The sequence below is a fragment of the Galeopterus variegatus genome, unplaced genomic scaffold (genome assembly GCF_000696425.1).
Source record: "Galeopterus variegatus unplaced genomic scaffold, G_variegatus-3.0.2 Scaffold598, whole genome shotgun sequence".
Classification (NCBI taxonomy): Eukaryota; Metazoa; Chordata; class Mammalia; order Dermoptera; family Cynocephalidae; genus Galeopterus; species Galeopterus variegatus.
Genome location: NW_007726709.1, coordinates 495,989 through 505,648, shown reverse-complemented (window position 1 = coordinate 505,648; position 9,660 = coordinate 495,989). Strand labels below are relative to the sequence as shown.

General features: G+C 55.6%; 1 protein-coding gene across 2 annotated transcripts; it reads left to right on the top strand.

Annotated features, from left to right (window-relative positions):
- The first annotated feature begins 760 nt into the window (after nucleotides 1-760).
- B4GALT2 (UDP-Gal:betaGlcNAc beta 1,4- galactosyltransferase, polypeptide 2) lies at nucleotides 761-9,311 on the top strand. 2 transcript variants are annotated; one of them, XM_008570392.1, is made up of 8 exons: nucleotides 761-800; nucleotides 1,133-1,171; nucleotides 1,283-1,638; nucleotides 1,846-2,081; nucleotides 4,688-4,878; nucleotides 5,096-5,218; nucleotides 5,336-5,440; nucleotides 8,439-9,311. In XM_008570392.1, the coding sequence occupies exons 3-8, from the start codon at nucleotides 1,335-1,337 to the stop codon at nucleotides 8,587-8,589; spliced, it is 1,110 nt and encodes a 369-aa protein (XP_008568614.1). In that variant the 5' UTR covers nucleotides 761-800; nucleotides 1,133-1,171; nucleotides 1,283-1,334; the 3' UTR covers nucleotides 8,590-9,311. The 2 variants fall into 2 exon arrangements, with proteins under 2 accessions (XP_008568614.1, XP_008568613.1); XM_008570391.1 differs by lacking the exons at nucleotides 761-800; nucleotides 1,133-1,171 and having other exon boundaries at nucleotides 1,231-1,638.
- Nucleotides 9,312-9,660: the final 349 nt, after the last annotated feature.

Below are 9,660 nucleotides of genomic sequence, written 5' to 3'. Positions count from 1 at the left end.
TGGAGCGCGGACCCGGTCTCTGCTGCCTACCCTGTTCTGGGTGCCACATGTTCAGCCTCCCAGCCCTGCCCAAACGCACCCTCAGCCTGGCCGACGGACTGACCCAGAACCCCTGCCCCAAAGGGAGGGGTCGGATGTTTGCACGTGGGTCTAGGTGTCAGCTGCCTGGGAGCCTGGATGTATGGCTGTGTAAGGCCAGGAGCAGTGGCTTTGTTGGTGAGTGTGTGACTCTCTGTGTTACTGTCACCTGGGTGTGTCTGTGACTCTGTATGTAGTTCTCTGTGTCTGAGTATGGGTGACTGTTGCTGGGACCAAGGGTGTCCATGTCAATCTGTGTCTGTGAGTGAGACTCACCCTGCTTCCTGAGCACTGCCAGAAGTAGCTGATGCTCTGTTGGTACCACAGCTGGAGCATCGCCCAGCCAAGACCCCTTCCTGCCAGTCAGAGAGCTGTGCCAGTCTCCAGGGCCCATGCATCCCTGTTCTGGGAATCAGAGCCAGCTGAGCTGCACAGCCCCAGAGTGTTTGTCCCGGTTGGGGGAGGGAGGGAGTGCTGGCCTTGAGGCCTTAGGTGAAGGGTGTCCCCTGCCTCACCTTGCATTTTGACTTCTTACTCCAGTGGGAAGGGGTTCCCTAAACATCCTGTCCATATTTGGACCCCCTTGATGCTGAGGGGTCCCAACCTGCTCCCAGTTGGCCTGGTCTGCTTGCTGCTGGGACCTGAACGGCCAAACCACTTTCCACCACGGTTCCTGGAAGGACTAAATGAAGTCATGCGTGTAATGTGCTCCTGCCCAGCAGGTACTCATAAGTGGTCTCCCTTTCCCATCCCCGAAGCCATGAGTGTGGGTTGAGGATGCTGCCCTGGGGGGTGTCTGTCTCTGGGGCACAGATGCACATGTGGATCTGTAGATAAATTTCATGCTTAGATGCAAACCAGTGTGATCATGCAACCACGTTCCTGGGAAGACATGGATGTGTATGTGTAGAGTTGTGTAGTAAGGGTGTGCACCTGTGTGTGTGTGTGTCAGTGAGGACAAGGAGTGTAAGTGTATGTGGTTTAGTACTGGGGTGTGACTGAGGATCTGTGAGTACTGAGTTGCCAGAGATTGTGTCTGGGTGTCTATTTGCAGGTAGAATGTGGGTCCATGAGTGTCAAAGGGTGTGAGCAGGTAAGTGTGAAGATGCAGGTCCATGAGTGAGCAACTGGGCAGGAGGTGGGTGGGGAGCCTCACCGATCCTGCCCTGATCTGCTGGGTCTATTTCTCTCCTACCCTGCGCAGGCCAGCAGCCGGATGCCCGGGCCCACTGGGCGGGCCGGCGGCCGCCTGCGGGATGAGCAGACTGCTGGGGGGGACGCTGGAGCGCGTCTGCAAGGCTGTGCTCCTTCTCTGCCTGCTGCACTTTCTCGTGGCCGTCATCCTCTACTTTGACGTCTACGCCCAGCATCTGGCCTTCTTCAGCCGCTTCAGTGCCCGTGGCCCTGCCCGTGCCCTCCACCCAGCTGCCAGCAGCAGCACCAACTGCTCTCGGCCCAACGCCACTGCCCCCAGCTCTGGGCTGCCTGAGGTCCCCAGTGCCCAGCCTGGCCCCACGGCTCCTGTCCTGCCACCGTGTCCTGACTTGCCACCTGGTCTTGGTGAGCTTGGAGGGTAGAGCCTGCCTGTAGAAGTGGGAAGAGGGTCTTACCAGTTTGACTGGGGGAATGGAGTCTTGACCTCCGGGGACCTAGGTCTGTCGTAAGAGGTCTATTCTTGGAGTCCCTTTGCCGACCCCAGGCTGAGGGAGGGAGCTGTTGTGCCTGAATTCTGGTGGAGGCTGATCCCTGACACCATCCTGCCTGCAGTTGGCCGGCTGCTGATCGAGTTCACCTCACCCATGCCACTGGAGCGGGTGCAGAGGGAGAACCCAGGCGTGCTCCTGGGCGGCCGCTATACACCACCTGACTGCACCCCAGCTCAGACGGTGGCGGTCATCATCCCCTTTCGACACCGGGAGCACCACCTGCGCTACTGGCTCCACTACTTGCACCCCATCTTGAGGCGGCAGCGGCTGCGCTATGGCGTCTACGTTATCAACCAGGTGCTCCATCTGTGGTCCTGGTGTGGCCACCAGGGAACCGTATGCACCTGCGGGCGTGCCTGCTCATAGGCTCATTTGCTGTGTGGTTGGCCCAGCCCGTGGTGGTGGAGGCCTAGGGTGTGCTGACTAGGGGGAGGTGTTGAGGGCCCTGAGGAGAGGGAGACTTCGGCCTTGCAAGAGGGATGAAGCCTGTGGAACCTTCAGGGGCAGGTGCCAGCCACCGCTGAGGCCAGGGGACTCAGCTCAGCATCTAAGCCTGCTGTGGGCGTGGCTAGGACTGGCTCATAGGTGCCAGAAAAGATATGACATGGCGCTCCCTTCCCACAGAGGACTCCCAAACTTGGACATGGATCTCTGTATCTCCAATAGGAGAGTGTGTGACGAGTCAGAGCAGAGGCCGTGGGAGAGCAGAGGGGCCTGGTCCAGCCATGAGGTTGGGGAACGACTGCTGAGATTGGTCTTGATGGCTGAACAGACAACAGGCAGCAGAGGGACTGGAGGATCCAGGGCCCAGCGAGAGAACTGGTCTCATGTGTTCAGGAATTCACGGGGGGTCCAACATGTAGGCTGGGTAGCTAAGGTGAGGCTGGGGAGTTGATGGAGGCCAAATCAAGAAGGGTCTTGATGGTCATGTGAAGCAGCTAAATTCCAGCCTGAAGGTGGTGGGGCACCATTGTAGGGTTTTCAGGAGGCAGTAGTACATGTGTTTGCTTTTTAGAAAGATGGCTCTGATTGCATGTGGAGAATGGATGGAAAGTGGGAGACTTGAGGCAGGCGAACAGTTAGGAAGAGATTACGAGACCCAGGAAGGAGATGGTGACTGTGCTGATGAATAGGACAGTAGTGGGCACGAAAGGGGAGATGTTACGCAAGGAGTGGAGAGAGAGAAAAATGAGATGTGAAGACAACTTGAGGGTTTCTGTCTTGGCCATTTTGCTGTGTGGAGGGCCACGCCTGTGAGTGAGATGGGGGACATAGAACTGGGCCAGGTCTGGGCAACAGTGTGGCTCTGAATCCTTTCTTGTCTGTGACAAGTTCAAGTGCTTGTGGGACGTATAGGAGGAATGTTTACCAGGCAGTTAGACAAATGACGGTGGACTGAGGAGGGAGGTCTACGGTGGAGAAGGTTCTAGGAGCACCAGTATGTAGATGGTCCCTAAAACCAACAACGTCTGACATGCCCGGAGAGCATGGGCCATGGGAGGAGAAAGCCAGCACTTCAGGGAAGGCAGAGAAAGAGAGGCCACTACAGAGGCTGAGAAGACTGGCCAGAGGGTCGAGGAGACCCAGGAGAGTGCGGTGTCCTGGAAGCCCCGCAGTCAGAGCCAGGGAGGAAAGGCAGCAGCTGCGTGAGCGCTGTGGGGGCGTGAGGAGGCATGTGGCCCGAGAACGTCCAGTGGATTTAGCAACAAGGTGGGCCCGGCAGGAGCCATTTCAGGGGCATGGTGGGGGCGGAAGCAGATTGCAGTGGGTTGAAGAAGGAATCGGATTTGACAAAATGGAAATAACCAATTGGAGACAACTCTTTTCAAAAACTCTCTGCCGAGAAGGCAAGGCAAAAGGTAGGGTGGTGGCTGCAGGCAGGTTCGGTTTTTTCTAGATGGGAGAGAACTGAGCATGTCTGTGAGCTGTGTGGGAGAAACCTAGGGCTCCTGGCTCCTGAGAAAGGTCAGAAGGGAGTGCTGATCAACAAGGAGAAAGTGGGGCCGAGCCCGTGGCGCACTCGGGAGAGTGCGGCGCTGGGAGTGCAGCAGCGCTCCCGCCGCGGGTTCGGATCCTGTATGGGGATGGCTGGTGCGCTCACTGGCTGAGCGCGGTGCGGCCGGTCTCAAAAAGGACAAAAAACAAACAAACAAAAAAAAAAAAACAAGGAGAAAGTGGACAGTCCCTCCAGTCCTGCTGGTCTCAGAGGCTGCCCAGGGAGTTAGATACGGATCCAAATGAGCCAGAGGAGGCAGGTGCCTGAGACTCGGTGGTTTCGTCCCCATGGCTTCTGCATCCCAGACACTGGTCATTTGGAGCATTATTGTTTATCTCACTTTGTGACTGTATGCTCAGCAGGGATAGTGACCAAGGCTGCTCATCTCTAGAATCCCCTCTGGCACAAAGACAATGCCTGGCACAAAGGAGAGGGCCACAGGGCATGTCTGAATGAATGAATGAGATGAGAGCTCTGAATAGCGGTTTAAGCAGACATTGGCATAAATGAAGCCTATAGAAGGGAATGAATAATTGTGCTGGGATGGGGAGGTTTGGTCAGGGGAGCCTTTCCAGACATGCATTTGACAAGCCAAGGAGAGCATTCCAAGTAGGGGTACTGCTAACCCTATGGCCTGGAGGCAAGAAGGAGTATGGCATGTGCTGGCATGTGCTGGGCCTTAGGACCTGATGGCAGTGGCCAGAGAGGAGACTGGAGCCAAACCATGAAAGGCTATTGAAGGCCAGATCCGCGGTCAGACACTGGACTTGAACCTGAGAGTCTGGGGGAGCAATGCAGGGAGGGAGGGGCTGGATAGGCTCCCAGGGACTGCTCTGGAAAGTGGTGAAGTGGCAGGTGCTTGCTGGTCACAGGCCTTGAGCTAACCTGTCCCCGCCCCACACCCCAGCATGGTGAGGAAACTTTCAACCGGGCCAAGTTGCTCAACGTGGGCTTCCTAGAGGCGCTGAAGGAGGACGCTGCCTATGACTGCTTCATCTTCAGCGACGTGGACCTGGTCCCCATGGATGACCGCAACCTGTACCGCTGCGGTGACCAGCCCCGCCACTTCGCCATTGCCATGGACAAATTTGGCTTCCGGTGAGGGCTTTCTTCTTAGCTAAACCCAGACCTCCCCGTCCCTACCACACCCAGGCCCTCATTTGCAGCCCCAGTGCCCCGCTTGCTCCTGGCTCCTGGCCCCTGGCCCCAACCCCTCTGGCTAGGCTCGATGCACATTCTATCCCCATCCCATCTCTGGTCCTTCATCTTGGATCCCCTTGGGACCCTTACTGACACCTGCTCTCCCAAATCATAGGCTGCCCTATGCTGGCTACTTCGGAGGTGTGTCAGGCCTGAGTAAGGCCCAGTTTCTGAGAATCAATGGCTTCCCCAACGAGTACTGGGGCTGGGGTGGTGAGGACGATGACATCTTCAATCGGTGAGTAGGGATAGGGTGGGGAGTAGACTTGGGTGGGTGCAACGGGGAGGTGCAGACTGGGCAGAGCTCCTTGCCCTGCCTGGTGCCTGCTCCACTCTTGACTGTCCCCACCCTCAGGATCTCTCTGACTGGGATGAAGATCTCACGCCCAGACATCCGAATAGGCCGCTACCGCATGATCAAGCACGACCGGGACAAGCATAACGAGCCCAACCCTCAGAGGTGACCCCCCAGCACCCTTGACCCCGAAGTGCGCCTAATCCTTTACTCCCTAGAGGTGGCCTCCAAACATCCTTGACCCCTGGGTGGTGACTGCCAGTGCCACTGATTCCTAGAGGTGATCCCAAGGTACCTGATTACTGACTCCTAGAGGTGACTCCCAGCATCCTTGATCCCTGTCCCCCAAATCCCCAAGCTCAGCTCCAGACCTAGATATCTCACACCCCTGGCCTGATTCCAAGAAGTGACCAGAATTTAAAGTCAAGACTCAAATTGTCATTGAGTAGATTGCATTCCCATTGGTGCCCTCACAGACCTCACTCTTGTACCTTGCATGACCCCTACTTATACTGGCTCTGCCAGAGCAGATAGGACAAGAGATAGCAGGCGCTGGGCATAGCTCCTGAAGATCCCATAAAGGTGGCCAGAGTAGTGTGGGGCGAGGAGTAGAAAGATAGTGCCAGACCACTGAGATTGGAGGTGGTGGCTCCGTCTCTTTGGAGGTGGCCACATTTGGCGTGTGGGCTGGCTGGAAGAAGGGCCTACAGGGTGTGTAAAATGTAGACAAGGACTTCCCGGGCTTCCTGATGCTGCTCTGTGATTGGTGCCAAACCTTCTGGGGACGGGGGACCCAGAGCAGTCATACCCAATCCCTGCTCTCTCATAAAGTTCCTTCTAGACATGGAGACAGGCAGGGAAACAGGTAGTTACAGCACCAGGTGATCAGGACAAGGTGCTGTGCTGGGTGTGATGGTGAGAGGCTTCCTGGAGGAGGTGATGGTAAACTGGAGTTTGAGAAGAGTTATTATCTAAAAAAAAAAGAGGAGTCAAAAAAAACTTATAAATACAAAAAAAGAAAGAAAGAAAAAATGAAGAGTTTCTGATCAAAGAAGGTAAAAAAGAGAAAAAAAAGTTATTCATTCAACAAATATTTGTTTCACACTTACCTGGGGCACAGTGCTGTGTTCACCACGTTAATGGAGGAGGCCAGTTTGGATAAGGCAAATTGTAGTTGCAAGAGTCTGGAATGTGAACATGCATGGTATATACTGAGAGTCTTAAGCCATTTGCTTTTAAGATCTCTAAAGTCTGGCAGTAACAGTAGCGGGGTCAGTGCCGGGTGTTAGGGGTCTTGAATACCAGGTAGGGAGTTTAACTTTTGTTCCAGAGGACTGGGGGGAGTCATGGAAGGGCTTTAAGTGGGGAGGGGCAGGGTCAGATTCGTATTTAGAAGGCTCACTCTTTGAGCCTGAGGAAGATGAAGGGCTGGCCTAGCTGCTGGGCAGGGCAGGAGAGGAAGCAGACCAGGAGTGAAGAGATCAGGGGAGCCTAAGTGGGCATGCTGGGGCAGGGGCCTGTGGGGCTGCTGTGCCCCCAGCTGGAATAGTAGGGTTTTTCTACTCTGAACGCAGGGTTTAAAGGGTTGATGTTTGGCAGAGTACAGGAAGCTAATGAAAAAGCAGTTCAGATAAAAACCATGGTCAGTAGGGAAGGGGATGACAGAATGGAGAAGAGGGGCTTCAGGGCATCAGAGCAAGAGTGATCAGTGCAGGGATGGTTCAGGACAGGGATCTGAGTGGAGCTCCAAAGGACTGGGAGGATCAAAACAGTTGGGAAGGGCCGGCCCGGTGGTGCACTGGATAAGTGCGCCGCTTGGGAAGCGCGGCAGCGCTCCTGCCGGAGGGTTTGGATCCCACATACAGACCTGTTCCCGCTTACTGGCTGAGCGAGGCGTGGGGGCGGCACCGAGGGTTGCAGTCCCGTTGCCGGTCCCCGGTCCGGTGCGGGGGCAACACTGAGGGTTGCGATCCGTTGCCGGACACGGAAAAAGACAAAAGACAAAAAAAAAAAAAAACAGTTGGGAAGAGGGAGGGGGTGGAACTCTAGAAGTACATGTCAGGAGCCTTGGTCCTGTTTCAGGAGGACCTTGTCTGGGTGCCGTCATCAATTAGCGATGTCTGCCTTGAGTGTGGAAATGGCAAAATAGCAAGAAATTTCTGACTTAAGGAACTCTATGGATGGTGGTTCTCTTTATCTATCTAGTTGCTTTTCCCTCAAATCAAGGAGTTTTTCCTGGATTCTTTCCCTCACCTTGCATGTCCAAACTATCAGCAAGTCATGTTAGTGCTATCCCCAACATATGAGTCCATCCACTTTTCCCTTTTACTACCTGCACCCTAGGCCCACCTTTGTGATCTTGCCTGGGCCACTGTGGCGGCCTTTAATGGTTTCCCTGCTTCCCCTTTGCCCTCCACCCCCCAAAAACTGGGTTAAAAATCCGTGTCCTCTTACTCACAGGAGAAAATATGAACTTCCTTTGACTTATGAGCCCTGCCCAGGTATGCTCTAACCTCCAAGCTAATCTTTTTGTTTTTCTTCATGGCCCATTAAGGTCTAGCCACTCAGATGTGCAAAATCTCATTCCCAGTCTAGGGTCACATGTGCTCTGACCTCTCTGCCTGGAATGCTCTTCCCCCCGCCCTCAGCTTGACGGCATGTACGTCTTCCAGGGCAGCCATCTTGTCTCCCTCAGTGCTCTGATGTTGTCCCTGTCTGTTGTTGGTCTCCCCTAGTGAAGCAGACTTGTGTGAGAGGAAGGACGTTGCCTATCCTGTTCGTGGCTGTATCCCTGGTGCTTAGAGCACAGCGTGTCACATGGGAGTGCTCAATAAGTAGATGGTGGAGGAGGGACAGAGAAGATGGCACAGGTTTGGGGAGTGAAGGTGATGCACAGGACACATTGCATTTGAGGTGCCTGTGGGACACCTCATGTCTGGATCTAAGGCTTAGAAGGAAGGTCTGAACTGAGATTCGTGAGTGTGTCACAATTGTTTTCTGACTGAAGAGGGTGCAATCTCTGTCTTGAAGGCAGATACAAGAGCAAAAGTGCTCCTGCCAAGTCACCCTGGAAGGAGCCAGGATGGCTTGAGCAGTGGCTCCAGAGATCCCATATTGGGTTTGGTGGTTAGCCCTGATCTGGACCCATTTCCATCCTATCTAGGTTTACCAAGATCCAAAACACGAAGCTGACCATGAAGCGGGATGGCATCGGGTCAGTGCGGTACCAGGTCTTGGAGGTGTCTCGGCAACCTCTCTTCACCAACATCACAGTGGACATTGGGCGGCCCCCATCATGGCCCCCTAGGGGCTGACACTAATGGACACAGGCTCTTAGTGCCGAGGATTGCCTGCCAGAAGACTGACCTACAGTCTGGCTGGTGGCTGCTCTGTGGAGGACCCCCAGGACTGAGACGTGGGCTCTGCTGTCTGAGGGTCTTCAATAGGCCCCAGCTATACATGGAAGTTACATCCCCCACTTTGGGGGGATGCCAGCCTGGGCAGGCCCCACAAGTGTGGTCCTCTCTGGGGTCAACCCTCCTTCCTGCCCCACTCTCCCCAGCCCAGCCACCCTCACTGTCAGGGTCAGGCCAGCCCCTGCACTGCCTCGCGGAGTGGCCTGGGCTAGGTCACTCCACCTCTCTGTGCCTCAGTTTCCCCCCTTGAGTCCCCTAGGGCCTGGAAGGGTGGGAGATATGACTAGGGGCAGTGTCTCTTCCAGGGGGAGTTCTCAGACCCGAGGATCCCCCATGCTCCCAGGGGAGGGGAAACCTTTTTCATTCAACATTGTAGGGGGCAAGCTTTGGTGCACCCCCTGCTGAGGAGCAGCCCCCAGGAGGGGACCAGAGGGGATGCTGTGTCGCTGCCTGGGATCTTGGGGTTGGCCTTTGCATGGGGGGCGGGTGGAGCTTGGATCAGTCTGTCTGGTTCCCGCCTCCCTGTCTCAGAGAGGAGGCAGTAGCCCCAGGGCCGGCTCGTGTTTGTACATTGCACAGAAACTTGTGTGGGTGCTTTAGTAAAAAACGTGAATGGAGCATCCCCCTTGTCTGTTTGGGGATGGGGATCTGGGTCCCCGAATCTAGTTACCCTGAGTGTGTTGCGGTGGGAGGACACCTGGCCCAACTGGCTGGCCTGGCCTGGACTGTCGTGGCTCTCCAAGCGCTACCACTCACTAGACTCCGCTGGCCTAGGATGAAAAGTTTACCCTGCAACTGCCTCCGGGCCAGTCGAGGCAACTTAGTAATAAATACAGTGGGCCCAGATTTCTGTCCTTCTACCCGCCCCGTGGCCGGAAGGTGCGCAGGGATGAGCCCACGGTGGTTGGGGTCCGGGCTCTGGATGGCTCCCACACCCAAGCACCGCCGGCCCCCGCGGGCAGTCGGAGC

Coding starts and splice junctions, on each gene's coding strand:
- B4GALT2 (XM_008570392.1), top strand. CDS start 1,335: ATGAGCAGACTGCTGGGGGGGACGCTGGAGCGCGTCTGCAAGGCTGTG. Junction 1,639..1,845: donor TGACTTGCCACCTGGTCTTG/GTGAGCTTGGAG, acceptor TCCTGCCTGCAG/TTGGCCGGCTGCTGATCGAG. Junction 5,441..8,438: donor AACGAGCCCAACCCTCAGAG/GTGACCCCCCAG, acceptor CATCCTATCTAG/GTTTACCAAGATCCAAAACA.